The following is a 27,511-nucleotide window of genomic DNA, read 5'->3' on the forward strand; positions in this document are numbered from 1 at the left end:
ACTGTATAAGAAGCCAAAACAAAAACCATACACAACACATTCAGGCCATCATCTGAACTGCTTTCCAAGAGTCAGCAACAGCATCATGTGCAACCGTGTGCTTAAACAATTTAACATGATTCACCTTGAGGAGTTGCTGTTGTTTTGGTTTGTTTTGGGGGTTTTTTTTGCATTAAACATTTACTTCAATTCATTAGCACAGAAATGCAGTATTTATACTGAATTACCTGTCTGCTTTGCCAGATTCTCGGATATAGGACTTGAAAAAGGGAGCAACAGCATTGCTAATGAAAGAGTGTAGTGTTTCATACGGAGAGTCTTCACTGAGAGTGAGCACTCTGAGCTGGGAAGACACTGGTTTGTCGGCATCGATCACTGGTGTACGTTTAATGAAGGCCAGGCTGCAGAACAGAGAACAGAGTTACTAACTAATCATCTGGAACTTAAGTGACAGTTAGAATAGCTTTAATCTAACTGCAAGTTTAGCAGTCAAATGCTAATCTGTATCATCATACTTCAGAATCTTTCTTCTACGAGAGTCGAATACAAGTCTTCCAAATAAATACATCTGTATACTTCAGCAATCAGCCAAACTGAACTGCCAATAAGGACTCTGAAGCAAGGGCACACTGAAGAGGCACACATTTTACAGAGCTTCAGAGCCCAATATACATCAAGATAACTGACAAATATTCAAGAGTCAGACATAATTGAATATTATTGAACCCAAGCTGTATGTTACATTTGTATGTATGCCAAACAAATAAAACTTTGTTCTTTAACTGCAGAGTTAGAAGTCCTAGGTCTGTTCCTTTCAGCCTCATGACACACCCTTATTTTATCAGAGCCTCCACTCTGAAAAGCTCTTGCCCCACTTGAATAAAAATACTGCCTGAAAGCACTAGGTAAATTGGAGGTAAATTTGTAAGTAAAGTAGGTAAATCTGCTTCTGCAGGTTTTGCATTCATAGGGTAGAAATGTTAAATCTATTTTACTAATTCACCTGTTTGACTTTATTCCATAATGAATGTCAGTGCTGATACTGTAGGAAATGAACTCTTTTTCCTCTTCTCCTTCATCTCCCACATCCTCTGCAAAAAAACATACTGTGTAAGAAAGGCTTCATTTCTAACGCATCTGCCACTTGCTCTCAACCATCTTCTGCTATTATCAGGCTATTTTCTGACCTTTAATTTCCACACCAACTTACTTAACTAAACTAGGTCAAATGTAGCTTTGCAATATCTCTCAGATTCAGAATGGGTTCATTGTTTTTTAACGAACTCCATTAACTTTTTTAGGTTGCTATTAAAAAACAATAAAACATTACAACAAGTGAATTATAACTTGTATTGTGAGAGAGAAATCTGCATTACAGAATGTGCATTTACTTGTAGAGATATGCTGCCAGGATAATTACATTTCAGCAAGAACATTAAACAGCTGCTTTTTTCTTTCAAAGGTGGCTTTGTATTTTCAGACTTTTCCTTTGAAAATGATTTGGAAATTAAGTCTCTGAACAAAAAAACCACCTCTTGACAGAACAAAAGGCCAAGCTATGGGAAGTACTCAGGCATTACCGAAATCAATGCATCACAGATGATGTAATTGCTGGGGATGCAGGCAGCCGTGCTGCAATGCAGTGATTTCGGTGCAGAAGGTTACTGCCTGTTGGGGGACACTCTGGACACATTGCAGTAGACTCTCATCCTGATTTCATTCATACCCTCTTAGGAGATACAGCCTCAGGGCGTCACAGTTGTGATCCTGAGGACCAGAAGCCTGGTCAAAGAACAACACTGCACTAGACACCACAGGAACCTGTATGAAAGCTGTTGGCAGGCTGGGTAGCTGGTGATACCAGAGAGCATTTTTCATTACTCAGAAACATGGCTTCTGTTTCGTTGTAATCAATAATTTACGTCATGCTATGCAGTCCACAGACAAGCTTCAGTAATAACATTGCTTTTAATAGTGTCAGAGAAAAGATCTCCATATGCTGGTGGAGGTTCTAGATTTGTTAAGTCTGAAGACTGGCTGCCAATCAGAAAATCCACTCTGCCCAAATAACTGCTATTAAACCAGAAGACACTGATAGAAATGCCTTCTGCACATTGTAAAGTAGTATTTGGCTTCTGAAACACGTAATGAGTGTCTCAATTTCTTTTTAACCACGCATATACATATAACAATATGTATGCCACAAGCATGGAGCTAACTGATCACCACTATCTTTTATTTATCCTTCCAACCTGAACTAAGGATAACTGACTTCATGAGCCAGGCACGGGACAAATGCAGACATCATCTGTATAGCCAATTAATATTCAATGGATTTTCTTTAAATCTTATTGAATACTGTATCATGAATTCATAAAGACAGTTGTTCTTTTGTTCCCTTCTAGAAAATTAACCCTGCTGAAAAAGAAGTCTCAAACTTTGGAAGGGGAAGCAGAAGGATAATCAGTGGAAACAGGCATAAGATAAACAAAGGGTATTTTTAAGCAACATCTTAAGCTTATAGTGAATAGACAGTAAACAGAAGAACCTTATTTATGCTTCCCTCAGTGAGCAGCAACTGCAGAGCATACATGCATTATGTTAAACTGTGGCTGTTGACATGTTAAATAATGCAGTATGAAGTATGACTATATTAAGATTTGATATATATCTACAGGAATGGAACCATCAGCACGCTAGGAGTAGAGATCCAGAAGCTTAATATTAAAATTTGCAAGGTCACGCTGGCAGGCAGGTATACATTTACAGACTGCAGGGGCTTGTTTAATAGTAAGAGTCTGCATTACTGATGAAGCCTAGTCGTGTTTTGTCATTGTTCATTAGGCTGCGTTCTGTGACAGTAAGAGCCTATTTAGCAACAGATTTGTTGACAATTTTCGAAATAAATGGTAACAGCAGCATGTAAATAACAAAGATATTCGAGTCAGAGTCTCAGCTTAGTTGCAGTATTTATTTAATGCAGCACTTGATGCGGTTCCGACCACAAGCAGCACGGCCGCCGAGCTGAGGTAACTAAACAAAGGCACTGCAAGGTCCACATCTGCGTTTGTCAGTTTCGGGGGCTCGCTAGTTAACCATGACACGACGTTTTTTACAAGCCTATTCAGGTATAGGATATTTATATTCCTTTTATCCGAGGTTTTGGCGCTTTAGTTCGTCTCAGCGCGGCTGCCTGCCTCGCCCAGAAGGAGGCCGCTTCCCCAGCAGCCTGCGGCACCCACAGCCGACTGACGAAGCACCTTCGGTGCCTCCCCAAGCAGGGGCGGACGCAGCCGCAGCACGCCCAGATCTGCGCCCACAGCCCGAGCATCCTCCGGGCCTCAGGAACAAAGGCGGCGGCGGAGGCCGGGCTGGGCGGCGGCAGCAGAGCCAGGGCGGCGGGCGGGTCCCCGCTGCTACCACCGCCCTCTCCGGACTCCGATCCCGCGCCATGCCCGCTCTCTTCCAACCCCGACCCCGACCCCGCGCCGTGCCCGCTTTTTCCCTCTCCCTTTCCCTCTCCCTCTCCCGCGCGGTGCCCGGCCGGGCCGTGCTGAGGCGGAGCGGCCCCGCGGCGGCCGGCGCGCCCCTCCCACCCGCGGCAGGGCGGCGGCTCCGGGCGGCCGCGGCCATTTTGCCACGGCGGCGGCCCCGCTGCCGCCTCACCTTTGAGCGTGGAGCGCTCCACCAGCACCGTGTGGACCTGCGGGTCGGAGAGGAACTTGCGCATATGCTCCAGGGCGCCCTTCTCCTCCAGCGCTGCCTCCAGCGCCGCCGGCGCCTCGCCGCCGTCTTCCAGCAGCAGCGGCACCAACTTGCGCAGGTGCTTCTGCAGCACCGACACGTCGGCCACGTTCTGCACCGCCGAGCCCGACACCTCCATGCCGCTTTCCTCGCCGCCGGGGCCGCCGCCCCCGCCGCCGCCGGAGTCGGACATGCCGAGGCAGAGGACACGGGCCGGCACCGCGCTCCGCCCGCCCCGCCGCGCCCCGGCTGAGCCCGCCCGCCGCGCTGCGAGCCCCGCCCGGCCGCGCCGCGGGGGAGCCTGGGACGGGCGGCCCGCCCCGCCCCGCCCGCCTCCCTCAGCCTCCGAGCGGCTCCCCCGCCTGCCCGCTGCTTCCCGCCGGCTCCTCCCGCCTCCCCGCGGCCTCGCTATTCTATTTATAGAATGACAGAATGGTTTGGGTTGGAAGGGACCTTAAAGATCATCCGGTTCCATCCCCCTTGCCGTGGGCAGGGACACCTTCCGCTAGACCAGATTGCTCAAAGCCCAACCTGGCCTTGAACGCTGCCAGGGATGGCGCAGCCACAGCTTCTCTGGGCAACCTATTCCAGTGCCTCACTACCCTCCTAGCAAAAAGCTTCCTCCTCATATCTCATTTAAACCTACTCTCTTTTGATTTGAATGCATCCCCCCTTTGTCCTGTCACTACATGCGTTTGTGAAAAGTCCCCCCTCCATCTTTCCTGTAGGCTCCCTTCAGGTACTGGAGGGTTCCCTTCAGGAAATCCTTCCACAAGGATTTTATCTAAGTGATTTATTCTGGAAGAAGAGGGCGGGATCCGAGGGGGAAGGGGAAACCCCCCCCCCCCCTCCAGGCCTCAGCGCCCTGGCAGCACCGCCCGGGCCAGACGTGTGCTGCTGCTGCTGCTGCCGCCCCAGGACCTGGAAGACAAAGCAGTTCCGAGGCTCATTTGTCCGAATGAAAAATGTTTATTTCACGTGGAAAATTAACCCAGAAGCCTTAACAGATGGCACAAGTGACATTTTCCCACGAAGATAGCAGCAGGCCAACTGCAAGGCTTCTTCAGTGAAGAGCCACCCCCGACTCTTGTACCTCGGGGGCTTTATATACCCAGCCCAGCCAGCCCTGCAATTATCCTTTAATGAATCCAGCACCCAAACCATTAGTCCCAGTCTTTTGTGAGACTGTTTCCCAAACACAAAGGACACACAGGGAGCAAAAGCACATCACTGAAAAAGGGGACTTTAATTAAAAAGTAAATCTAATCTTTAAAAATTCTTAAAGGTCTTTTACAGCTGCCACGTCCCAGTGTCTTTGACTGATCAAGGTATTAGATGAGTTTAGCTCACTGCCACTGAGATGGATGATCCCATTTCTCTGTGACCAAACAAGTACCCTCCTCCCCTGGTCCTGGCTGGCACTTGAATGTGTCTTGGAGAGGGGGCTGTGAAGTCCCAAAGCAATTCCACTGACTCTCCAAAAGTACACTAGGGATGGTGGGTGACCCACAGACTGAAACTTCAGTTTTTGCTCATATGTAGGTGGTAAATGGAATGTTGGCCCCAAAAGAGAAGCAAAAACTGCCTCTGAACCCCACATGCATTTCCTCAGACAGATAAACAGGGAAATGCAGAGACCCTCAGATCCAGGATCTGTTCAGATGTGCTGCACAAGAAGGAAGCTGGGGTGAAATATCCTGCCTGGCAAAGAAAGTCCTGAGTTGTAAGCCACTACACAAGTGTAACTCAGCAAAAGTGTCTAGGTCCAGCTACAATACTAGGAATCCTGAAAGCTCAGCCACATGCCCTGGCTCCTCCATTTCTACTAAGGGAAAAAGCATGCCATGCTCAAGTAGGCTCCTAAAGGGTTTATGAGTCCAGTTGAACCTTGACAAAATACTGATTTTATTAAGTAATAGAAACACCAAACCTTCTTGGTTGGGGAAAAAAAAAAAGATCTGTTCAGCAAGTAAGTTTCAACCACAAGCACCAAAAGAGGTGATTGGTTTTTGATGAATCAAAACCATTTAAACACCTTCCCCCTCCACTAGAAAGGTAGAATTTATTTTTGATGAAGGAAAATAGCTGTAGGTACTATCTGAATATTGTATTTACAGAATAGTTAGAGACAGTGTTTAATAAAACACTTCCCTATTGCCATTTTCCAAAGTCTAGTTTGCTCACACCTGATCATTCTTCTATATGTAGGTTATGTTTTAGGATTGGTTTTCACATGAAAAAAATAGCAAACTTTTCTAAGCTGCCTGAATTCCAAAGCTATCCCATATCTGGTGGTGTCTGATTACTTTCCAATAGGGGGAGAATAAGCTGCTTCTTACATCCACATAGTAAGTGCCAGCACAGGCCAAGCATCCAAAAATGCAGGATAAATTAACATTGTGGCCTTCAGGATGTTCATTAAAAGGGTGTTGATAATATTCTTGAGCAACTTTGATGCATGTGAAGCGTAACTTCGCATCTCCTTGGAGGTGAGCTCAAGAGGTGGTTCCAAGTATTGGCATGCTTGTCCTTCTAGAGGAATCATCACCTGCTGCACCAAAACCTGACAGAATATTTGTAGCTTACAAAGTAAGATACAATATTTCATTACTGTTGCCAGGAAAAAAAATACAAATAAGGAAAGTTAGGAGGTAAGAAGAAAGCAGGACAGGGATAGGAAATCACAATTCAAGCAAATATTTATATATATTGCTGTCAAATTGCAGAGAAAGTAGGGTCAAAAAAATCCCCAACAGTAGGTTTTAGAAATAGAAATGCACCAAGTCTGACAAGACTTTATGGCATAAAGAACAAGTCTTGAATTCTGATATCTAAATGTTAGGCTACTTGTAACTAAAAGCTAGCGTAGGTAAGACACTTTGTATTCCTTTATCACTTCATCCTTATCTACTGTGCCAAAGGGAACGGGAGAATGATACCAAGTAAGTAAAGGGAAATTGAAGCAGAGACAAGACAAACTAGCTTTTTGCACAAGTTCTCTTGTGCAGTTAAAGCCTATGGAGAGAAAAGGCTTTAGCTTGCTCAGTCAGGGTGAAAAATAGTTTGCCATGATCTTTCACTAGTTAATTACAGATGTCCTTTTCTTGGATACACAAAGGACCTGGCCCTTCTCACAGGTATGAGAAGCCACTGAAATCAGTCACGCAAACAGCAAGACTGACAGTATGACACAGATGCCCTACAATTTAACTAAAGATATGTATTTCAGAGAATGAGAACTATGATTTGTCAAGGCAGACCAGATTTGCTCCTGGCAAATGCCACACAACATATGTAGAAACAGAACCTTTTTCACACTTTATAAAAGGAACAACTTAAGGGGAAAAAAAAAAGTTTCTTTCCCTATCCTTAATAATAATTTAGTAGTATTTGAGACCAAAAACAAAGCAAAAAACCCAAACAAATAACCATCAGAGCAAATCACTTGCTTTCCCATCTCTAATCCTCTTGCATCTTTAATTCTACAGCCAGGGTACCAGAAAAATTGCCATGGCAAACCCTTCATGCTAGCATGAACCTTTTCAGTGTGGTTTTCACAAAAATATCTAAAATAGTTTGAAGCAATTCTGTGAATGCCCTTCTCCCCTTTGTAGTTAAACAGTGGAAGCCCTCTCCCCTTACCCTCTCCCCTGCACGTTGTGTGTGTGCAGCCCTCCCTGGTGTGGGAGTGAGTGCAGTTCCCTCGTGCCTGGGCCCAGGGAAAGCCAGCTACAGTCGTGCTGCTCTTCAATTACGAGGGGAAGGGATAATCCATTACCTTCTTTAGCTCCACAGTAAATCCTCCCTTGGGAATTTCTTCATACAAAAATGTTTAACTACATCAAAGCTTTATTTCATAAGGTAAAGACAGCTCGAGCCAAGTCTCCTCATAGAAAAGAAACTAATCCAGGGAGACAGTGATATGGTAATTAGAATGGCATTTCTTAATTAGCTATACACAGTCAGTCTCCACACTCACTGCACACAGCGAGGACAAGATCAGAGGGGCAGAAATGCTCCACTTTCAGGTGGGTGGCCTGTAATGTGTTCCAGAACATTGGGATAACCTGGAATCACAGTGATCTCCTGTAAGTACGTTTGGGAGGCACATAAAGCAAATCTAACAAACCTCTAAATACAAGCAATGGGTGCTACACCAGCACCTTCCTTTCCAATTCTACAAAGCCAAACCATGAAAGCAATGCCAAAAAAGGTTGTTGGTCAAAGCCCCCAAGTTTAATTCCCTTAGAGAGAAAGGATTAAGGGTCACTTCCTGAACATGCTTGCAACTCAGTAAGGTATTTATATGGGAAAAATGTCATCATTGTCAGTATTTTAAAAATATTGCATTTTGAGAGATACTTGACCCCAATTTCCCTAAGTGAATGACTGGATTCTCAGTTGTTTCAATATCTAGTTTTTCATTCATGATGTGATGTGTTTACTACTGAGCTCAAGCAGAAAGCCATTTGTTTCAGTATGCAAAGCCCTAATTTATAACTAAAATCTTACATTTATAACTCAAGTCAGTAGTCAGCTGTTGATCCCAGGTTCACCCTCTCCCCCAACACTCCCCTTATTGAATGTCAGCTTTATGCGAGTTACTTCCTTAGTTCTTTTGAAGACTTTTATGGGTTGCAGAGGGAAAACAACTCCTACTGCAGACTTCAGTTTTTCACTACATCTTTGCCACTTGACCACCTACCACCTACCACAATATAATCCTCGATTTTTTGGCTACTTTGCTTGACACTGTCAATATAGAAGTGTTACAGGGGAAAATATGGTGGTATGAAAGGTGCATTTTCCATAATTGTAGATTGGAGTTTTAGCAAATTCCTTTTAGTACTGATTGGTGCTCTACAACTGAAGTCTGTTTTTTTCTACTGAATATCCATTATTCCTGAGTTGTTTTTTCTTTTTTCTTTTTCTTTTTTGGTAATGGCCTTTCCATATTTCTTTTGCTTTTGTGAAATTATGAAATTATTTTCATCTGTACAGCTGACTGTGCAAACAATAATCTGAACACACCCCCAAACCCCCTGTGTTAAATTTAGTTTCATGATGAACAAGTAAAATTCACATGTTCTTTATTTGTCCATATAATACACCCTTTTTTTTTTTAAGTTTTAAAATTAGATAAAAGCATATTAAATGGCAGGTGTATGAAGTTCTTCAGAAACAATGCCAGAACAAAAAATCGAATTACAAAATGTTAAAAAATATGTAGGTACATTTGAACTTAACATTCCACTAATGCATAATGTTACAGATATTGTCTAATGAAAAATAATTGTGCCACTTACCTATTTTTGCTGTTTCTAGGAACTTTTTATTCTGTACATAGGACGATTCTGTACAAAATATGAAGTCTACATTTTTATTACTTATTACCATAAAACAAGGTACAATGTATGTACAATATTAAAATGAAGCCATACTAAAGCCACACTAAAAAGACACTTGTAATATTACTTTTGACATTCCTGATGTACAGGTGTAATTTTGGAAAATGGGGGGAAGGTGTCAGACAGAACTTTATGAAGAACAACAGTCACCAAAATTCTACGTCAATTTTTCTTTTTATTTTGGATGTATTAGTTTTAGAATTGTTTAGTACAGGATTATAAGAAGTATATAAATATTGATAATAAACATGCTAAACAATTAGTGGTGATAGATTTTGGAATATTGCCTAAGCAAATGTTTAGTGGCCCAAAACTTCAAACATGTCTTTATAGAGACCTTCAAGCCCTAAAAAATACCACAATATTTCCCTTTTTGGTGAGTGTTCATCTTCAATAAAGAACAAAAATAAAATCTAGACAGTGAAAGATGTCCCTATACGTTGAGCATCACACAATCAATCAAACATTGATATACAGCTTTTTTATACCCCCCTTGGGTAACACAGGAATAATTCCTTTCAGCGACCTCTTGCACAAACATACTGAACACCCAAAATCAAAGGTAACTGATAATCTACCAGCTAAAGATGGAAGTTCAAACAATGGTATATCAAAATACGTAGACGTTGCTTTAAACAATTAAAAAAGCACCCTTTTTCCCTCAAAAGGAGAAGGCATCTTTAAACTGCTTTCATATAGTTTATCCTAATGGTAAAGCATATTCTTTTCAAGTTTTACAGGAAATGTTTTCAGACACAGTGGACATTCCACTTAAAAGATTGGGTTGGTCTTGAAATTTAGTTGTTGTAAGCCAATATTTATCACTCACAATTTTCTTCCAATAGACAACGTAACAAATATTGGAAATTGAATGTTAAATGCAACCAACAAACAGCAGGCACTACATCTGCACAAGGTTACTATGAATGTCTGCTTTGAGCAATTCTTTTTTATGGATGCAGGAGATGTTATACTTCCTTAAAAAGTAGAACAAAACTGTTTTTAAAGAAGCCACGTTTTTTATCTCTTTATGCATCAAGACATTAAACATTAAGTTATATCATGTTACTGCCAGAGACAAAAGAAACTAATCACCCATTCAGAATAGCAGAACACATTTCAAACAGCTTTTAAGCAGGATAAGTAAGTCAAAATACTGGCCACCCTGAGAGAAATCAAATATTGAAGACAAAGCACTATATTTTTAAAGAGATTTTCCTCCCGTGCTTTTCCATCTACAACAAAAAGCTCATTACATGCAAGTAATCTTGTGGAATATATAGCAGCATTTGAAGATCATCAGCAACTCAGATGCATTTTCAGTTCACTTGTGAGGTGTATTTGCAGCACATGTGCTCTTTACAACAACAACAAAAAATATTTTCACGGTAAAATTATGGTCACTATCTCCTCAGCTCTTAGACTCATTTAGAAAGAAGCAGAATGGAATTCAAGAGTCTGTTCTCCTTTTTTTTTTTTTTAAAAATAAGCTTATGATCTTGTGTCACCTGAAAGATTATGTTCACCTTTCAGATAAAAACTGATGCAACTGAAATCACACATAATATCTGCCACAGAATATTGAACTCCTAGAGCCCAAGAAAAATGCTGAGTATTAAAAGCTCAGATAAGGGAGAAAACAGCAAAAGAGTTCTTTTATTGACTTGAAAAAACTTAAAATGAAATTTCATATTCAGTCTATTCCCAGTCATAGTAAACAAATTTTCATTTTAGGAAAAAAATCTTCTACCAGTTCATACCTGGAATACTGGTGCCATATTATACACTAAAGACTGGAAGATATGGCTTTAAATCTACATAAAGGATTAGGATGTGGTATATATAGATATATATATATCTTTATCCTAAGTAAAAGAGAAATGATTTTACAGAATTCTTAGAAAGGAATGATGACTGAGGATTGTCACGAATGTTACCAGTTTGTAAGCCATGTTTTATAATACGAAAGAATAATTGTGTATTTGCAAAACTGCTGGTATATTACAGGACAGCAATAATGTGGAAACAACTGTAAAGGTGAGAAATCCTAGAAAAAGTTTAATACTTATATTTGAAATAAGTTTACTTTTGAAAAACACATTTATCATTAGTACCAACTATTGGTCATTCACTTATTTAGACGGAAAGAGTTTATAGAATGTTTTTCTCAAATACGACTACAAAAACTGCATGTTATCAGCCAGTTGGTACTGTGACAACACCTCCAGGAAATTGTGTCCACTTGATTATAGTCAACCCAATATTCTGCAAATGGAACTGGGTAATTTACCATTGTTTGAACTACTAATCTTGAGCTGCATACTCTATTAAGTTATTGCCTACAGAACTGGGTTGAAGAAAGCTTTGACTTTGTGTAACTGATTGGTATGGCACAAAAAAGTAAGTTCTACTGTAGAACTGAGTCCAGAAAAAAACTTTTCCTCCAAAATAATATTTCACTGTAATAGTTTAATGCCCATCATGTGATATTAATTCATCAGCTCTGCAATGTGATTCCAAGGCTTTCATGGTATAGATATCCTGAGGCAGTTCTGACTTGCGTCGCACAAGAGGACGATCTTTTTTCTGATCTTTCTGTGCCTGAAATGAAAATAGAACAAAGTTGGCCAAACTTATTAATTACTAAACAATTACTTAAGAATATTTCTTGCACATAAGTATTTTGACTTATGGGAAAAGAAATAAAAAACATATGGGAAGAAGTTTATACTTTCTTCTCTTTACCCTACCAGCTATGCAGTTTCAAGTATTAAACCCACTTTTTTGTTCAGAGGAAAAATTAGAAACAACTAAGAAATTCTAAGCTATTAACAATCACAACATTACTACCACTTCACCAATTTTACCAATGCTCTTCAAAACCACAGTATTCCTATCAAAGTATCTTTAAACTACGTAATGGTGCCTTTATGTAGTTCCCATGTCTCTCTCACCTACCCTGTTTATTCATGTTCTTCTATAAAGAAGTCCTTACAAAAAACCTGACTGGCTTTTTACTTAGCCATTGATTTACTAGCATTTTCAAAAAGTTAGTAAGTCGCAGTGGTCAAATTTCATTGTGGCAAACAGTATTCACTAAAAATGCTCACATAGTCTGGTACAGAAAAAAAATCCCGATCTACTTTTCCAGTCAGTCCATCACCTCTTCAGTAAGGACATTCTGCCACATTGCTGACCTCTGGCATAAACCTGACTTTCACTGCAATTCTATAGATTTTAACATTCTATAGATTTTAACATAGTTTCTCACTTTTGAAGTTTAATTTAAGAAACAAACTAAGCTGTCCTTTTGACTTGCCTTTTTACCTGACAGCTGTAGTAGCTCCTTTTAACATTAATTTCTGATGGTACTTAGCAAGGGATATCCAATGGTCCGTCAAGTGTCCTCTCAGAGACTGATGCAGGAATGCTACCTAGCTTGCTTTCTGCAATACTCTAATCCTTATATCAATTCTGGTGACCCAAACTTATCCATCTTCTTGCAAACTTATACTTCTCACAGCTTTCTAGAAGTTTTTCCTAATAGTAAGGGTTACTGTTTGAAAACATTCTGTTATCTTCACTAGGACAGGATCTTCGCCTTTGAATAACTGGCTTATAACCTTTTAATCATCTCACTCACTCCTTGTACACTTTCTGAGCAAGGAAAGGCAAAATAATTTTGTTTGTACCTTTCTCCACTAGCACTGGTACTAGGCTCTGGAGTGAGTGAAAGGAGGCCCCTCTCCCCATCACTGGCTAAGCTCTCCAAGGTCTGAAGCAAGGCAGAGGTTTAGAAACTTTAGTAAGCCCAGTGCTCCTCACTGACTAGCTCTAATGAGCATTCCCATTCAGGAGAATGTTACCTCATTCATTGCCTTGGACAGAGATATAATTCAGCCACCAAGATTTACATGTAATGCGCTGGAATCCACAGCATACAGAAGTGTTTAAAAAACAATCATTGAGCATGTCTTAGAGGCATTTCAGCATTTCTTTTATTTAGACCTTCATCCAAAATGCTATAGTATAAATAATAAATAAAATATAATCTTGCAGGATAATGACACTGGAATTTTAAGTAATGCAAGAGGTAAGGCTGACCACATGCTTATTTTTATTAAATGTCTTATTGGATACAGTGGTTCAAATTAACAGACTTTATCTGCAATCTCAACTCTTCTTTCCAGCTCCATTTCTCTGGTCTTAAACTTTGCTGGACTTAGATATATTCATAGTACTATATAGTACATATTTCTACCAGAAATCTTAGTGATACTGCAATATTTCCTGTCACCTCTCCATTTTCCATGAGCTCCAAGTTGAAATATCTAGTTTGAATCCTGGTATTCGAGTTCTACTTGACTGAATAAATTAAAAATACCTGAAGATTAGTAAGCATTAGCTAAAGACAAAAAGGATGGAAATGACCTTGAGAGTCCTTGTTCTGTAGCTGGTAACAGAACCTGACAGATGGTGGACTGAGGAGGAAGACCCATGAGTGGGCAAGACAAAAGCACACTTTACATATCTTTTCAAAACACAGGAGCTTTAGCCACTAAGAAGGCTCTGAACAACAAATAAAAAAAATGTACAAAATATAGTGAGATTCTAATGCCAAGTTTTTCTTATGAAAAAACAAAGCTGTTTTATAGAGAGGAGACTAGAACATGATGTGGTAGATTTTAGCTACAGTTCTAGCTATCCTCAAAACATAATTATTGTTCCCATTATGACGCAAAAAGCTATTCCTAAGAGAAAAAAACCCCAAAGTTTCTGCAGAAGAAATGTCAAAAGAAACTATTACGTAGATTCACTAGATTAGAAACATAACACTGTATTCCTGGCTGCTACAGTATCACTTGAAAGTAGCAGGTGTGATGAAGTTTATTACTCCAGGATAAACGGTTACAAGGCTGAAAACACAACAGAAGTTTTTGTCTGCGATTAACAGTCACTTAAAAATCAATTAACAAATGAGAGCACTTTGCTATCTTCACAAGGCTTTACCTGACAAGCCTCTTCTTTCACTGTCTTTTTCAGCGTCTGCAAATCTTCAATTAAAGGCCCATCTGTTTCCATTGCAACAGGACTGTTCAGCAAACTCGTGTCACTATATGTCGGGTACTAATAAAATGCAAAGTGTTAAAATAATCATTCTTAGTAGTAATACCTAAACACTCAGAGTGCATTTGAGCATTTGAATTATATGACTAGTTACATGAGATTAGCTTCGATATATTATGCTTCCAGGCACAAGTAATAAATTTTAGAATGGAACTCCAATACTTGTGTTTGGCAGAAACATCCTGCTGAAAAACACAGTGAGCATAAAAAACCCCATGGTTTGATTATCTGAGACTGAATTTTAAAATACTCAGATTTTGCCAGTACGCCTACTCGGGCAATTAGTTATGTGAAACCTCATTTATACGCTGCCTAGTGATTTGTGAACCACGTAGCAACCCAAACACAACGATTTTACTTTTGGGTGCAATTCTGTGCTGGAAGAGACAATACACTGTCAAAAGATCAAATATAGTTAATATACATTTAATATAATTTCAAAACAAAATATTAAACTTTTCTGTTTCAGAAAGTAAAAGTCATAAAAGTCTTTTGAGAATTAAAAAGAAAAAAATCTTGTAAAAACTCTTACAGTCCAGCAATCTCAATATTTTATATTTTAATTCCGATGAGGTGTATATGATCTTGAATTCAAAACTCACTTATGCACGCAGATTTTTCATCAATTTTCCTCATAAATATTTTAGTATCTGAGTATACCAATAACTTAATGCATGGATTTAATGATTATAATTATTCTAAAACCTTAAAATGTATTCTTGTGTCATGCAGAGTCAGGAGTAGCTCTGAAGAACAAGAATTCTCAGTCATTAGACAAACTAAAAAGTTAAAAGGAATTCCAGGAAAAAAAGAAACCCCTAAAAGCCATTATCTAGAGTGCTGAAAGCATTTATATCCTTAATTCAGTGGAGCACTCAGTATTAAAATTAATTAATTGCTTCTAATTATTAGCTCTCAAGTATACTATGCAGAACATACTGTATAAGGTTGTGTTAACAAGTTTCAGAAAATATACATTTACAAAAAGTTACTTGGTAAGAAAAGGAAATATACACTGTAGAAATTTTTTTGTTATTACTACAAATCAATCTCCCTTATTAATCAAACATGCAACAGTTCATTGTGATAGCAAATGACCATGTATATCAGGTACTCTTCAAGCAAGGCTTTTGTATGGCTTATCTCATTAGATAAATGCTTTGTCAAAGTCAATTACTGCTTTCATATGAACAGCCCTTTTTGATTAATTTAATTGATCTGTTGTGAACTGACTTTCTTTAAAACTTTGACAGATTTTATTTAAGCAGTTTAGTAATTGTTCCCTGAGAAATGCCACAAGAAGAAAAAAACATTTACGAATTTCCTCCTTCTTAGACAAAAAGATTACCTTATGGTTTCTGTTTTAAAATAGCACTGAGATCAGAAAGTGTCCCACTTCTGTTTACAGAAAACGGTTTCTCCCTCTTTCACCACTTTAAACTCAGCTAGATTGTGTTGGAAATACACAGTACAGTAAGTTTCTTGCTGCAGTATAGTAAAATTCTGTCTGTAAAGTAATTTAAATGTTCGGGGTCTTTTTATTCATAGCAGTATGATTGAGATAAAGGAAAACTGGCAGCATTCTCCAAGCAAATTAAGGGGGTGGGGAACCCAGGCCAAACCATTCCCTTCTCCCATAATTTCAAAATATAATGAATAGTCTAAAGGACCTTTGTTTATCAGAATTTGATTTACATCAAGTAATGCCTGACAGGATGTTTTCCTTTCGGAAGAACCTGAGGTGCAGGTTCCCCAGCAGACCGGCCCAGTGCACGTATGAGAACAAATGCAGCAGACAAGGACGTACAATATTACTTTAATCCATTTGACACAAAGGAAAACTGACCAGTCATAACTCACAGTTTGCAGAAAGATCTCTTTTGTAATATATTGTTTGCAAAACAGCTTTTCAAGAGAAACCAATTATGGCATCTCTATATTTTTCCAAAGTTTTGCACAATAACTTTTCAAACCGCAATACAGTATATGTCCTATTATAAGAAAAGGAAAAAGTACTTCATATCATACTTCTAAGAAACCTTTTTTTAAAAAAAATAATTACTTGCACAAGAGAAAGGTTACAAATTTTAAAAGTACTTTTATTGTATATCTTTCATAATACAATTAGTGAAATTGCTTTATTTCCATGATCAGTCAGACCTGTTTCCCCCACTGATATTTAACAAAACTGAAGTATTTAAACATGAGCATGTTAATCTTTTCTAAATACCTGGGGATTTGATTTGGCTAGATTTTCTATTTTAACCCATGCTTCTTCCCGTTCCTTCAATTTTAGCTTCTCTCTGAAAAAAAAAAATCATGTAGAAGTAAAAGAATTCAACAGAATAAATTATTCAGCTATGCCTGTTTCAGTCTACTGCCCAAAACATCGCTGTTGACAGGATAATTTGCATCATATATCAACAGCCCATGACCTCAAATCAACATTAAAAGGGAAAAATCTCATAGTTTCTCAGGAAAGCAACAAACTGGCTGATAGCAGTTTATCTTTAATAAGTGTACATCGTTAAAAGAGTTAAAATTAAAACAGAAAGAAGTCTTGATCTATGTCGAAAGCATGTTTGTGTTTTAACTTTATAATACTTGAATTCTATATTGGAACATAAGAAGTCACTAACTGCCTGCAAAAACAGGCAGGCATTTTTACTGTCAGCCCAACAGCTTCAGGTAATAGTTTAAAGGAAAAGTTAGAGTTCATTTTGAATTGAACTCTTAACAGAGAAGTACCCAACAAAACCATGCTCATTCTAGGGAGTTGCAAGCCAAGAGGGATGAGCCAGAATGCCTTTTTTTTTTTTTTTTATTAAAGTAGCAAAGGTTTGTTTCCTTATGCCTAATGCAATTTGAAATGGTAAAATCTAGGATTTTTTTTCCTTTCCTTCTTACAAATAAACATCTTATTGCAGAGATCACAATGATCATCTGCCTTTGAAAGCTAGTAGAATTTAAAACGACTTTGAACTAAGAGGGCTAAAAATGCTCTCAGCCTTCAATTCATAGAGCAGTTGATCCAAATGTTAAGAGAACAAAAAAAGAAGAGTAGCTATATCCAAGCACATACACAATTTGCCTCCAGCTCTCAAGTTAATTCAAGCTGGGAGGGAAGAAGTCTTTAACTATCCCCTTTTTAAGTTCTTGTGTGGTAGGAGATTTTTTCTGTTTTGTTTTGCTACCATGTCACTCAGCACTCTCCTTGCTTTAGTTCACATTCAAAATACCACCCAAAAAACTCCTAAAAAACAGAGAGTGATTTCTCATTTTAAAGGGATTCCACTTATTTGCTATGTGGGAAAAGATAATTACAGAGTTTTTTTTAAGAGCCAATGCCCACAATTTTGTCATCTATAAACACACACACTTCAAAAATTTGCTACACTACAAGCTCATTTCTACTTGAAATGTAATAAGGAACTTCAAAACTTGGACAAATCAATCTACATTGAAAATCTGTCCCGCTTCCAATGTATCAGTTTAAAATAGGTGTACAATTTAAACCACTACTTGAAAGAATCCCTGTTTACTTTGAAATTAAAAATAAAATTTAAATCCAGGTATTTTCAGGACCCATTTTCTAACTCAGCTCCCAGTTCCTAAAATGAGACTCAAACCACTAGCACTTTTGACTTCTCAATCTCACTTGAGCAGGATTCGTCTGTCAGGTAAAGTCTGAACCCTGTACTACAATACAGTAACAACTTGATTTCAGGTAACTTTTATAAGAACATGAAGATATGCTCACACACAATGCAATGCTGAAAAACACTTGAAAAGTATTTTGGGACAGTGACAACATGAAAGAAAATAACACCGGGTAAATAAAGCATGCTAAAATAAACACGGGATATGAACTGAACTGTTTAACAGATCTGCTACACTGGGCTCCATGATTTGCAGTGTCCCTCTCAAAAACTTCATTTTTAGGAAGATGGTGACCCCAGCAGTATTAGGTCTAAGCCTACATGAGGCACCCTATTGTTAAAAAGATTTACAGTTCACATATAACGAGAAGTTTCACCAAGTCAACTTTGAGACTGCTGTACTGGAATCAAATAGGCAACTTCCCACTAGTGACACAGTGGTTTTTCAGAGCTAAAGCACTCTGAACAAATTACTCAAGAACAGACAGACACACTGACATGAAAACTTACTTCAGTTTTTCTGCTTTAAATTGCTGTGTGCAGTCATCGAACAGTTTTTGGTTCATCTCCATGAAGAGTTTCAGAGCATTGTATATCAAGCCATGTATTGTCCTATAAGTAAAACTTCTGGTTGAAACTCAGAGTACTTTAAACTTTGAAATCTACTTTTTCTGGTCAACAGTAGCCAATACCCTACATAACTGGAAAATTACATCATTTCAGAATAAGTGGAAACAAAGTTAATTAATGGAAGTTTCAGTTAACCCACAAAAGGCCTAACACAAGAACTAAAATTACCAACTTTGAATGCAGTTTTCTTACACTACAGTACTACTCATCGCTTACACTTTGATGTTTGAACTTAACTTTTAATACTATGTGTATCAATACAGGACTAGTTTTGAAATTTAGTAGCTAACACTAATCAAGATAGATTTATTATAGACAATGCAAGATGCCATTAAAGATCGTGACTTACTGGCAACCGATAAATTCAAGAAAAAAGAGTTAGTGATTAAAAGGAGTGTAGAAAAGACACCATTTTTTTCATTTTGAAAACTGCCACACAGCAACAGCATCCACTTCAAACACAGTTATCCATGACTCTTTAGAAAAGTGTTAGAAAAGTAAAGTGGAAACCACCAAAAAAATTACACAAAACCAATCTGCCTTACGCAGCACTTTCACAGAGTAGTTTACAGCTCTGGTCTGTAATGCATTGCTGCTCAAAAAGCAATCAGTTAAACAATTACTTTGTATCATGCAACAAGTAAGAATGCAGCTGTACTGGGTGGCATGACTTCTGTTCAGACTAAAATGAATGCATGACCTTGAAGGCCAGAAAAAACAACCAATAGCAATCCACATTTACTGTGTACAATTGCATCACTGAATCGGAATTTTATTAATGAGTACATTATTTATCAGTGCTTGCACCCAGCAACAGTAAGCAATCACTTTAACATCACTTTAGCTTTCATTTCTTTCCCAGTGTTTAGTGGCAGATTGATTACTCATTCTTGGCCAGCCCACCAGCAGTCCTCAAATCGTGGCCAGAACCAGACTGGGATACTGTCACCATCCCAGCAGTTGCACAATAGCTCAAACAAAGAGGCACTTTACAGTGGAACAGCTGCAGAAGGGAGCTGACCAGGACTGTTTTCATGTGCAAGTACTACGTTATTGTGAGGGAAAAAAGTGAAACTAGTCAATGGAGAAAGAAGGAAAAAAATCCCAACAATAAACAAAAAGAAAAGAAAAGGAAAAAATGATCTGATTTACAAGATATTTCACTAGAATGCAGAAAAACACAAATCAGAAATCAAAGTTAGCCTTTAGAAGTATCTGAGCTACAGGTGAATGCCAAATATGTTTCACATTTATAGAAGAACATTATGAATTAGATGCACTAAAACAGTTTCTTGTTCAATGAAAAAAGGAAAAACTTCTTCCTCAATTCGTAATATTTCCTAAAAATTGACAACAGTAGTCTCTCAATCCAGCAACTTTAATGTCATAGAACAAACAGCTCAACACATTGTTAAACTAGCAACTCACAGATCTCAACTCTTAAGCCTAGGACTAAACATAAGTGAAGTAGCAGAAATTTGTACAAGTGTTTCTTACTTATTCCAATGCGTCTTTGAATTCCGGTACAGGGATGGAAACATGATGGGTAAAATCTTTGCTGCGTTATCACTAATTAAACTCATAATATATTCATTATTCCAGTAGTATAATGCTCGCTCTGCCACCTAAGACGACATGAAAAAAGGAACACTTCTTTAATCTCTTATAGAGCAAATAACTAAAACATTTGGCAAATACAAGGGAAAGTTAAGGAAAGTTGTAACTCAGATTTGGATTATTTTTAGCGTAAATGGGAGTCACAGAGCTGATGGAAAGAGAAGGAAAAATTGCTTTTTCCTTGACAGAGAAGCAATTCAAACTATAACCTGTGAATTCTGAAATTCAAGCAAAGAAATACTTCCCAAAAGAATGAGTATTTGTAGAATTCCATTACAAGCTATGAAATGCAAACATTATGTACCGAAAACCTTTGGGTACTTCTGAAAACATTGAGCTTTGAAGTTTTTTTATGTTAAGCGTAACACTGAAGTGAATCACCCAACACAAATGCACATACTGCACTCTTGAAAAGTAAAGCTAACGTTTGGATCCCTAAAACTTGACACAGAATTGAAGACTTCTTTGCAATAAATAAATTCATTATGGTGAATAATACCACATTACAACTCTGCTTTACAAAAATCCTCACATTACTGTACATTCAGTAAGTACGGACCTGGAAGTGTGGACTGGACACACATTTGGCTAGCTGTCTGAAGAGAGGCTCCATAACTTTTACAAATTCAGATGGTTCAATAACATCTAAAATTTCTTCTAGTTCATTTAAAAACATGACTTCTTTTGGACTGTGAGTCTTTGGCCAGTATTTCAGCAGTGCCATTACAACCTGTAGAGACAAAGAGAACATAATTTCATGATAATTTGACTTTACTTCACATTGAACTGTATCTCATTAATGACTCTGATATTTTAAGCAGGACACAAAACTCACGATTTCTTGTCCCATGTAACAGCAGAAAATTTGCTACTATACTATGGGGAAAATTAGCTGCCATTTAAGTGACAGCAGCTTTAAATCAATCTCTACCTTCTTGGAGGTGCACTCCAAAGCTCAAAAAATTAATTTTCTATAATTATATTTTAAGAAAATATTTACTAAAAATACCTAAATTGACAGGTGAGCAAATACTCTAGGCATGTTGCTCTTAAATATTGAGTTTTATTTGACTATTTTAGTATAATCACAGTCTTAACTTTCTTCATGATTAATAAATTTATGCAGCTTGCTTACCTAGCACACCATGAATACTCAAAATATATAAGATTCTATGATTTTTAAATATAAAACTTACAAGCAATATTTAGTACCATCACTGACAAAACAACTTTGAGAAATCAGTGCATCTTTCATGTATATATTATTTAATCACAAAAGCAGACACTATGTCCTCAATGAAGCCTTGGGCAATTTATAAAGATTTTTAAAAATAAGACGTTAAGAAATCTCATGTGACAACTGCAAGGGGAAGCAAAGCATTTACATTTGAAATGTCCAGAATCTTTGAGGGGGAACTTAGTACTTCACTTTACTACTTGAAGGATGCATGTGCTAAGTTTTTAAAGAATGTTGTAACCATGTACTAATTTGAGATCAAAAAAAGGAAACAGACTTGGATGCATATGAGTTCAGATTTCTGCTAGGAAATACGCAACATCCTAGCTCATGTCTGGAAGAAAGCTAAGAATTCAAGATCTCATATAGTACAAATGACAAAATGTCTGGGATTTGATATCTTAATAAATATTAAAAGCTTCAACTGGAAGAGGACTCTTGCTCAGCTGTATACTTCATTTATTTCAAGAAATCCAGTTTCCATTTTACAATGGAAATAGGCATATTCTAGTCAGGTGCACTTTTGTCAGTAGTAATTTTTTTAATGATCTACTGATTAAATAGATTAGTTTTTACCCACTTGACATTGAGTGTAAGGAGGCAAACCACTATACTATCAAGGGCAGTTAAAATTATTCATCCACACAATTACATGCAGCCAGTCCAAAGTTCAATTTTGTCTATGGTCCAAAGCTGGTAGCCATGAATACGATCTGACTGAAAGCCTTGCATCAGCAGGTAGCTCTGTGTGCCAGAAATATGTGTTTTATCATAACATCTGTCCCTCAACAGAGCACAGTTCAGCCAAGCTAATTTCTGACTAAACTGCTTCTGGATCCACCATCTCATATCTGGTCAGCAAATAAGCAGAACAAAATAAGCAGAACAAACTCTGGTCTGTTTTTAAGAGATGTGCTATTAAGGTTTTAATTCATTATGGACATTCTGTTGGAAAAACTGAATTTGAGAGATCAAAATGATTAAATATTTGACTCTAATATAAACAATCACATATCAATACTTTGTTCCCCAAACCTCCTTAAACAGTCTAGAAATGGAAGGGATATTAATAGTTCAAAATATGTAATAATAGCAAGATGAACTTACTGGTTCTGTAAGTGTGCTGTCCTTTTCTAAAAACTGAACTACACAGTATGCCAGCTACAGTAAAAGAAAAAGAGTTTATTAATACACATTTTGAAATCATTAGCATTAAGTCGAGAATACTTCTGAATACTTCAAATAAAAACAGAAGTTTCTTCTGTAATTTAAAAAAATATTATTTGGTAGACAACTTAAACAGAAGGGTAAATACACTTTACCTATCTTACCCAACCTTCCCAATTCTGTCCTCACCTTTTTCTGTGTTATAATATAGACACACACGACTCGATGTTTTCTTTTTAGACCTAGCACTTGGCATTTCACCACATTCCATCTTTTCAAACACAGGATTTAAAAATCACAATCTTATCCTCTAGAGTGCTTTCCGCCCGCTAACATTTTGGTGTCCCATGCTGATTTAGGAAGTATTTTGTATTTCATAATCTAAGTTAGATAACAGTGCATTGAACAGTTGTAAATCTCAGGACTTTTTTATATATGACAACTAATGGTAACTATGCATATCAATGTAAAGGCTGATGCAAGCTGAGGCTGATGTACAGTATTTACCAACTTCAATTCTGAGACTGAAACTGCCAACCTGTGCCTAGATAGTGAATTATTACATCCCTTTTGCTCCATGGGCTGATAGTGCCAAAGGAAGTGGGCACTGCACGCCTCACAAACTGTTTAAATCATCTTTTAAGTCTCTGTATTTATGGAAGTTAAGCTGATGACCCATTTCCTTTCCTGTTTTTGATGACTGCTACCCAGAATGTCCCTAGGTAATCTGAGGGATGTGCAAAGATTATTACAGCTACTGTTCTTTGCTATTCTAAAGTAAATTTGAATTTAACATGGAAATTAACTTTCTCCATGTATATTTGGATTTGGCAGCAAACCCTTCTGATTATCTGCCAATGTTTCAATGTGAATTTTTGTGGGTTTAATCAGGTGTTTCACACACTAAACTCACTTGAAGTACTTTCCCATGTACATGTAAGAGAGGCATCCTTATTATCACTATCTTGTTTTTACTGATACTGAAAAGCAATGCAAATCAGCTGAAGGTTTTGGAGAATTTGTGGTTTAAGGGGAACAGATAAAGAACAACACACCTCAGGTCAGTAGAAAAGCTGGCACAGATGTCTGCACTAGTTGAGATTTTAAGAAAGGTCTCATTGTACACACCCTAACAGGTTATGTCCATGGCATTAGAAAAAAAGAAAAAAAAATCTTTTAAAATGGGAGCCTCTCTAGCCTAGTACTTCAACAGGGACTTGCCCAGAAGGCAAGATCCAAAGCAAATGATTATAAGCATCTCTAATTGCTAGAGAATTGTAATTATACAATTGCATACCCATTTGAAGAAAGGGTATTTAAAACTTGGGAGTACTCAAACTACATAGAAAATATTGAACTTTCAAGTTAAAAATCCAAAAGTTATGTAACAATCACAGGGAAAATTTCAGCATATCACAATAATACTGTATTTTCTCTCACACTGTATGGATTTCCCACTCCTCTAGAAATACTGAATGGAACTAAACTCATCATAGAAAAGATACAGCTGGTTTAAAAGCATGATACAACTTAGATGCCCCTTTTTTCTGTGTACTTCTAAAAAGATCTATTGAATTAAATAATGATGTCCTGGTAAAGTCCCAATTCCTTTCAGAACATCAACACTTGTAAGAAACTGAATTCAGCTGAATTGCTTCATGTAGTTTAGAATAAAATGTTTATATATGGCATCCATTAAAACCGTGCTTTTCTGCAATTTTTCGTGTCTAAACATTACAGACAATATCAAGAACTCTAACATTAACCAACTACTACATGTGTTTAATCTATAAACACTACAGTGCTTTTTAAAAATATATTTATTATATACACACATGTATTCTTTTTAATTTGTCTATCCACATGTGAAGCACTATAGGTATATGCTTTAAATAAGTTCCCAAGGCCAGTTAAGAGGGAAGTGCTGGAGGCTAGAACAGGACCCACACCAGAGTGGCTCGAGTCCCGCAGCCTCTCCAGACAAGCTGAACAAAACACCAGCGCGAAAAGCACCAACCAAAACTTACCTGTGGATGGTAGACACTGAGTGATTTCACTTTGTGCAATGGTAACAAAACCTTCAATAGGAATATTTTGTGCTCTTCTTTTAATGGTAAGGCAAATCCATTAATTATGCTGCCAGGGAAAGAAGTTTAAAAATAAAGACAGTAATTACACAAAGTCTGCACTACCGTGCAGGATATACCAAAAGTCTTGGGTTTAGCACTTGTTTTCCAAAGTTTACAAATGACTAGAATAGTCAAATCAATCTCTGCCCATCCCTCAACCAAGTCTTTCACAGGTTTCAAATTGTTCTTCCGAGCAGCACATAACTGTACCTTCACTTCAGACTCCCCCGTCACTGTGAACTACTCACTACTCTCAAAGCTTTGAATACAAGTTTCTCCCATCTTCTTCACGGTGTTAACGAGTGAAACAGAGACTGGATGTGGAAGAGGTAATCCAGGACAGCAGTCCAAGTCAAAACATGACTTCTACTTAACTATTACTATTTCTGCAAGGCCCTAGCATACAACCAAACATGACATTCCAGCTACAGGTGAGTGCAGATATTGCTCAATACTGGGTCAACGGCACCTTTACCTAAAACTACAGCACTGGAACAGTGTTTTGTGTCCACTCACTTTGCTAACATTAATATCAGTTAAACATCTAGAATCCTATTGTTTCTTTACTATTTTAAATCCTATTTTATTAATTCCAAGGCTTTTCTCTTCACTAATACGGAGAGAAGGCACCCAGGCTGAAGGAACCAGCCAAACTTTTCTTAAAAAAAAACATATTAAAAAATTCAAAGTTACATATATTTCAATCTCAGAAATCAGATGGTATCCCAGAATTAAAGCTTATTAAACAACACTTGCTCACCCTTGCTGTGCATGCTTAAAGTAATTTTCACTTGTAATGACTGCACAGCTATTTAGAGGATATAAGGTTACTTCTGAAGTCTCTCAGTGCATAACATCAAAAATCCATTTCAACATCAACATTTCTATGGTGTTCTTGCCACAAATTCCACATACTTGAGAAATAAAAATTAATTTAAAAAAAAAAGTTTCTCCAAGGTATTTTAAGGATTGTTAACTACAGAGAGGAGTAGAATTTAGGCCAAGTTTGGCCTTGATTAAGTGCGAAAGAATTCTACATTCCTCTTGAAAGATGATTATCAGAAAAAACATAACCACATTAGTAGCTCCCACTGGAAGTGTTCATTTGTTCAGTATTATATAGCACTCAGCAAAGGAAAAGAATGTACTTCAGCATAAAATTTAATTCTCTGCTTCTGCCAAGTCAAACCCCAGAAAACCAACTGAAAACTGTTACTCCTAAGAAACTCTATGTCAACAACACGTTGTGTGAAACTCCTTTATGGATTGGAAGAATAACCAACACAGAACAGTTACAGCTCAGAAGCCTTACTTAGTTGCTAGAAATTTAGATTTGGAAGAATAACAGGAAAAATCCAAACCAATAACTTAACTTTTAACATCATAACACTTAAAGCTAACCTAACAAAATCAAGAATGAAAAAGCTGGTGACTTAAGTAACAGTTTTGAAGATTTAGCTCCATACTCCAGTAGCTTTCCAGAGTTTTCAGTGTCTTGATGAGTATGACTTGATTATAAGTAATGATGGATATGTAAGTCCTTTAATCATTGAACATTTCATTCAAAATTAAAGAACTACTCTGGGGAGACATACAGACCTAGAAAATCTTAAAACAGCTTTCCAATTTCAACAGCATTCAGGGTTGCATTAGGATCAGCATTGCCAGTAAGCTGAGGTAGGTGGTCCTTCACCTCTGCTCAGCCCCAGTGAGACATCTGCAGTGCTGAGTCCAGCTCTGGGCTGCCCAGGACAAGAGGAATGGACATACTGGAGGGAGTCCAGTAAAGGGCAATGAAGGGACTGGAGCATCTGACATACACAGAAAGGCTGAAAAAGCTGTCTAGCCTGAGGAGAAGGCTGAGGGGGATCTCACCCATGTGTACAAATACATGAAGAGATGGTGTGAAGAGTCAGACTCTTCTCAGTGGTACCCAGTGAAAGAGGCGATGGGCACAAATTGAAACACAGGATATTTCATTCAAAAATAAGAAAAAAACCTTTTTATTGTGAGTGGGGTCAAACAAGGGAAACCACTGCCTAGGAAAACTGTGGGGTCTCTGCCCTTGGAGATAAACAAAGCCTGACCAGACACAACACCAAACACTCTGCTCTCGATGACCTGTTACCTTTATGTTAAAGATATGGAAATACCATGAAGTGAACCTAACTAAGCTTTTAAGGTGTATTAACGTATAAAAAAATGCCAAAAGCCTGCATATGGATTACAGAAACCAGTTAACAGAAAACCCACTAGTTTTGATGAGGCTATCAGCTTTAAGTTGAAAAATATTTGGGTTAACAAAAAGAGGCTTCTTAAGTTTCATAACCTTTGCTTCCTTTTTTTATCCACTATGTATTCAGTGATGTTGAAGAATTTTTAATAAATTTCAACTCACTACATTTTATTTGTAGTTGCTTTACAACTAATATTAATGAAAAGGAACCTAAGCAGAAAATAAGATCTAAAAAATAAGAGTTAAAAAATTGTCACATTCCAAAACATTGTCACAAGGTTCAAGTTTTTTCTGTGTTTCTACAATCTTACTCAAAAATTACTCTCTGTTACAGCTTTTACACATGAAACAAAGCCATTTTAAATCTTTTCTCAAATCAATATATAATCCCCAACCTGATTTTTTGAAGTCTAGTCTTAAAACCAAGTGAGTTTAATTAAACAAAACCTACAACTTACCTTCCCAGTATTTCCAGTAATTCTGCTATGCCATTGTGATGTTCTGTTTCATAAATAAACCTAAATAAATGAAAAGTTTTACTGGGTTACTGCTGAAGA

General features: G+C 37.8%; 2 protein-coding genes across 3 annotated transcripts in view; both read right to left on the reverse strand.

Moving 5' to 3' along the window:
• DYNC1H1 (dynein cytoplasmic 1 heavy chain 1) overlaps positions 1-3,972 on the reverse strand; it is a 45,081-nt gene extending 41,109 nt beyond the window's left edge. The window contains exons 1-3 of the mRNA XM_027730842.2: positions 3,667-3,972; positions 1,004-1,091; positions 228-401 (exon numbers count right to left, since the gene is read on the reverse strand). Coding sequence (XP_027586643.1) covers positions 228-401; positions 1,004-1,091; positions 3,667-3,937 — 533 coding nt within the window. The 5' untranslated portion in view covers positions 3,938-3,972. The remainder of the gene's footprint in view (positions 1-227; positions 402-1,003; positions 1,092-3,666) is intronic.
• A 4,845-nt stretch (positions 3,973-8,817) lies between these two features.
• The window catches only part of PPP2R5C (protein phosphatase 2 regulatory subunit B'gamma), a 79,808-nt gene continuing 61,114 nt past the window's right edge, over positions 8,818-27,511 (reverse strand). The window contains exons 8-16 of one of the 2 annotated variants that reach the window (XM_027730843.2): positions 27,413-27,472; positions 24,617-24,725; positions 22,530-22,583; positions 20,745-20,915; positions 20,066-20,193; positions 18,449-18,550; positions 16,510-16,582; positions 14,163-14,279; positions 8,818-11,753 (exon numbers count right to left, since the gene is read on the reverse strand). In XM_027730843.2, the coding sequence (XP_027586644.1) occupies positions 11,622-11,753; positions 14,163-14,279; positions 16,510-16,582; positions 18,449-18,550; positions 20,066-20,193; positions 20,745-20,915; positions 22,530-22,583; positions 24,617-24,725; positions 27,413-27,472 (946 nt within the window). In that variant the 3' untranslated portion in view covers positions 8,818-11,621. The remainder of the gene's footprint in view (positions 11,754-14,162; positions 14,280-16,509; positions 16,583-18,448; positions 18,551-20,065; positions 20,194-20,744; positions 20,916-22,529; positions 22,584-24,616; positions 24,726-27,412; positions 27,473-27,511) is intronic. The other variant, XM_027730844.2, reaches the window with a different exon arrangement.

The sequence above is a fragment of the Pipra filicauda genome, unplaced genomic scaffold, assembly GCF_003945595.2.
Source record: "Pipra filicauda isolate LSUMZ 115617 unplaced genomic scaffold, ASM394559v2 scaffold212_size3012638_pilon, whole genome shotgun sequence".
Lineage (NCBI taxonomy): Eukaryota > Metazoa > Chordata > Aves > Passeriformes > Pipridae > Pipra > Pipra filicauda.